General features: G+C 49.4%; 1 protein-coding gene across 1 annotated transcript in view; it reads right to left on the bottom strand.

The window, feature by feature from the left end:
* Positions 1-5,000, bottom strand: part of LOC310809909 (testis-expressed protein 2-like) — a gene marked incomplete at both ends in the record, with an annotated part of 36,738 nt that overhangs the window by 21,509 nt on the left and 10,229 nt on the right. The window contains 1 exon segment of the mRNA XM_083677430.1: positions 3,900-4,082. Coding sequence (XP_083533556.1) covers positions 3,900-4,082 — 183 coding nt within the window.

Genomic DNA, 5,000 nt, shown 5'->3' with positions numbered 1-5,000 from the left:
ATAAACGATGTACCGTACAAGAGGTGGACAACGGAAAAAAAGAGGTCCTCGAAAAGAGGATCTTAACCTCAAGAGATACCTTGGTTGAATAAAGGTTGAATAAACCTTTGGTCCTCTGTGGCTCAGTTGGTAGAGCACGGCGCTAACAACGCTTAGGGTGTGGGTCTGATTCCCGCTGGGACCATATATACTGAAATGTACGCACTCACTGCAATGTAAGTCGCTTTGGATAAAAGCGTCAGCTAAATGGCGCATATTAAGCCAAAACATTGTCAGGACAGGATGCTGGGAAACATTCCTGGGTAGGTAGAAAGCAGTGGTGGCCGTATCTTGTCTTGTCATGGCGGTATCTTTGCTGACTCATAAAGCGTTAATAACATGGTGTGTTCCACCAGCCATTGGGACACTGAGTCTCCAGGGAGAACCCAGTCCATCCTCCTGGGCAGATGATCAGCGAACAGCAGAGCTCAGCGGAGGAGGCTGCAGGCAAACACATTTACTGGGAGCTGTCATGCAAATGGACGGAGCCAACTGAGCTTTTTTCTCTTTTTTTCACCCCTCCTTTCATCTTCAAAAAGAATTGAGGAATAGGGGGCCTTGAGCGTGGCAAAAGCCCAGTTCAAGGTTTTGGAAAGGAAAAGCATCTCTCTGGGGTCCCCAGGGCCAAGGCTGAGGATTTGGGCTAATTCCCTCTGTGGGTTCGGTGCCAGCTCACAACTACAGGCCTCAAATCAACATTCTTAGAGTCATTCCCTTATTGATAATATTTCTTTTAGCACCCCTGCAGCCACATGAGAAAGGAAAGGGGCTTCATTGGAACCGGACAGAAACAGCAAATCATAAGAGAAACTGCACTGACGGGCAACGTGACTGATGACAGAGCCATCTTCTTCTCCTTCCCTCAACAATAAGGGCCTATACCCACAGATGGGTGTCCAGTCCAGTCCAGTCCAGTCCAGTCCAGTCCAGGCCAGGCCAGGCCTTTATTTAGCACGGTTGTACCGATGGTCAGGGGTGAGGCCCCTGGACAATAACAAGCCGTGGTGACTGGAGGACAGAGAGAGGCCCTGTGCTGTGTTCCTCCATCCAATACCACCACGACTCACTTCTTCTCCGCAGGCCCAGCCAGGAATCCCATCTATTAGCATCCCCAACCACATGAAGGGGATGAGTCGGAATTACTCATCCTCAGTATGTGTGACTGACATCCGCTGCCTCCGCCAGTTTTCCACAGCCATCGAGACCAGCGCCACGATCCTTCCACGGATCCAAGGAAGAGAACTGGAGCCGAGTCTGGATCCAGTCCCCTGCGCCAGGCATTTTTGGTCGCTGATCCCCCCCCCCACCCCCCCCCCCCCCCACCCAGCCGTCACGTCCCAACAGCTCACACTGTCCACTCACAGTTTGATGGACTCCTGACGGGATACAGTAGGAGCTCGCGACAATGGAAATAAATACAGAGTAAGGCAATATCTTGTGGGTTAAGTGAGCGTTCGTGTTTTTCTGAGTACCTCAACAAAATGCTCTGCTTTTTCTCCCCATTCCTCTTCCATGTTTCAATTTCTTTCAAAACTGAGTTTTTCATCTGTTGGAAAAGGGCTTAGAACGCAAGGGGTGAATTAGCAGTTTATTTCCGTATGCGTGACAGATACAGAGTTTTCAGAGAGTAAACAGCTTTAGGAATGCAAAACTGTTTAATAATAAGTGACTTGACGTGATGTGAAAAAAGCACTCATCTTTAATACATTTGCCAGTGTGTGTCGGCTTCCTCCAATTGAACAGCACGCCCATCCAGCAAGACACACTTCAACCAGTCAAACCAACTCATTGTGCAAGGCTGATGCATCTTCAGCAGTGTCCTCCATCCTTTTCCTGGCCCGAATGAAAACCTCGAAATCTCTGCCTCTTTAATATTTGACATTAGGCGGGCGTGTAATCCTCGCTCCGAAGTGCAGCGTGTGCAAACAGAACTGAATCTGAGATCAATGTGCGGGAAGTTTGTTTTCCCGCCGCGCCGCCTCTCGAGATCTGCCGTTTGTCAGCCCGCTCATGACTAAGACATGAATGACACGTTGCTGTCATCAATGGAAAACCACGACGGCATCTCAAAAAAAAGAAATAAAAAAAGATATAAAAATAAATAAATAATAATAATAATAATAACAATAATCACAGGCTGGCTGATTCCTCCGATTTCTGTGAGAGACATTTCTTTTTTTTAAAACAATGCGCAGAGGAGAGAGGAAACTCAAGGACAAAAGTTCTTCTTTGTTGTCATTTTAGGGGGGGGGGGGGTGGGGGTTGTGGGGTGCGGTGTGGCTCAATGCTCCCATGACCACAATGGCATCACCAAGCCATGGTAGACAGACAGACAGACAGACAGACAGACAGACAGACAGACAGACCAGCAGTGCAGGGCCCAGTAGACTCCTGTCTGTCCTGGCTGTGACTGGAGGGAGACGAGACCTGGGTGTTCGCAGGCCATTTTGAGCTCCCAACTCACTGCCATGTTCGGAGGGCAGGGTGAGTGTTTGCCCGGTCTCATTCATACACTACGCCTGTACAATGGCAGGACAATATGGACATAAAACAAAATATAGTTATTTTATTCAAACTGTTTGACCTTGAATTCTATCATTCTGTATTACTATATCAAACACCATTCAATGTCCAAAAAAACAAGTCTATAGTTTTGAAATACATTAAAATCTCAAGTTCGCTATGAATGTATCCTATTACACCGACTTCTTCTGTAGATAATAACAATCATGTCATAATAATCATAGAAACACATTATTCCCGAATCGCAGAATCTTCCGTAGTTCGTACGCGGTTGGTTTCCAGCACCGTCTGTGCCCACATTTCACTGAGAACACAAGAGAGATCGCGGTTGTCCGAAAAACACAGGTTCTGCACGGCTGGACCCCCGTCTCCAGCTAGGAGCCAATAAACAACCTCTCCATGCTGACAATCTCCATTTCATCAGGAAGCTTGAGGAGTCAAATGCATCCCCAGTCGGGGGCTGGTCTGTCGAATGGCTTCCCACAGAGACCCATGCTAGCCATGCAGGGGCAGGGGGTAGAGGACAGGGGGCAGGGGGTAGAGGACCTGCTGATGGACTAAATGGAAATCATAATAGTCTTATGGCCAGGGGACTCCATCAACATCGCCCCCAAATGTCATAAAGTCTTTGTGGTCGTCCTGCTGTAATGAGAGAATGACTGGTGGTTGGTACGGGAGGGAGGTGACTACCTGTGGTGAGAGGAGAATGCCCAAGCGCAGCTCCTCTTCCACGGGGGGCTACGGGACCCCCACTCAGACCGCTGGAACACGGCGGACACGTACCCGGCGAAGGAGGGAAGAAAATAAAAGAAATGCAACCCAGGGTTTTAGAATAAAAGGCCGGGGCTCAACAGCACTGAGAGATTTCCCTTTCCTTCATCTGGCAACCTGTGGTTTCCCCCGTTTCAAGTCTTTTCACTTCCATCGCGAAACCCCGCCGCAATTCGAAGAAATACATAATTGCATTACAAGTTAGCGCCGTGTTTATTTATTTATTTTTTTAACATTTTGTTTAATCCGCTTTTTACTTTTTTCCCCGATCGCGTTCACGAAAATTGTTTTGCGGAAAACGATTTTCAAATTTAAATAAGAATATAAAACATTTTACGAACCCGCTCACACAAACCCGCGCCGCTTAACACACCCGTCCACGAAACCACACACCCGCGCCGGAACACCCACCAACCGGCAGGAAGGTAAGACAAGTGACCGATTTTTTTTATTACTATTATTTAAAAAAAAAAAAACGTCAATACCAAAACAAAATGGATGTCTGCGGGAGGGAGAGCTGCTGTGGAGCGGATCAGAGGAGAGTGTGTGAGAGAGAGACCCCCTACCTGGGCATCGCGCTGTCTCCACTCCTGGCTCTGCTGCTGGTGCTGGAGGAGCACGGCCCGCGCCTCCCTCTCCAGGCTGCCCACCTCCTGCTGCCGGACCCGGACGAGGCTGTCCCTCTCCGCGCTGTGCTGCCGCTGCAGACGCGTCCTCTCCTGCTCCCGCTGCACGCCCTGCTCCGCCATCTGATTGGACCACACAGCGAGGGGAGGAAGAGACCTCATCATCAACCAACACACAGAACAGCCTTGTCGTCATGACAACTTGTCCGTCCGTCCGACCCGTCCGTCCGTCCAACGCGCCCCCCTCTCGTCAATGTGACTCAACGGGGCGGGATGGCGGAAAAAAAAAAACCCCAGCGAGGAGCCGGTATTACGTGATGTGTTTACATCATGATTACCTCATGCTGCTTTTCTCTGTCCCCACCCTTCATGCTAATTAGAAGCACAGCCCACAATCTCTCGCTCTCCGCAAATCTGTTCCCCTCTCCAATCAGAATATAAAAGAGGGCAGTTAGCTTGGGCCGTCTATGCAGGCGGGACCGGGTTAGCCATCTGGCTGCGGTAGCTACCCCTTGCCCCATGCTATGCGGCTGACAGCACGGGTAAATCAGCTTATGAATATCATTATTCGCCCGGTTCGGAAGACACAAGGAGGGAGGAGAGCAGAAACTTTGGGGAAGGAGGAACGAAGGGAAGACTTGACAAAAAGCGGGAGGAGCCTGAGCGTGCTGCTTCACTACCTGGAGTCCTGTTCTTTTCCGACAGACCGTCGCAGGAGATTCAAATTTGAGGATTAATTCAGCACTCACCCTTCAATCTACACCTGTTCTCACGTTGATATTTCCCCCCCAGATACAACTCTACTGGTGGTCCGTTTCCCCAACGCATCACCGTTCTCATTAGGGTTTATGATGCTAATGACCGAGTTTTTGGAATGGAAAACAGCATTCCGGCGATCCGACGAACCGCCCCCAAAGGAATGCTACACCCTTCCAGCAGAGAATACGGTCGTCGCCCGGAGGACTTACAACAAGCTCCAAACAACAGAAGAAGAAGAAGAAGAAGGAGAAAACAAAACACTCACACAAAAACCTCAGAAAG

The sequence above is a fragment of the Argentina silus genome, assembly GCF_951799395.1.
Source record: "Argentina silus genome assembly, chromosome: 9".
Classification (NCBI taxonomy): Eukaryota; Metazoa; Chordata; class Actinopteri; order Argentiniformes; family Argentinidae; genus Argentina; species Argentina silus.
Note: the sequence above shows the minus strand (reverse complement) of the source record. Positions and strands in the feature narration are given on the sequence as shown.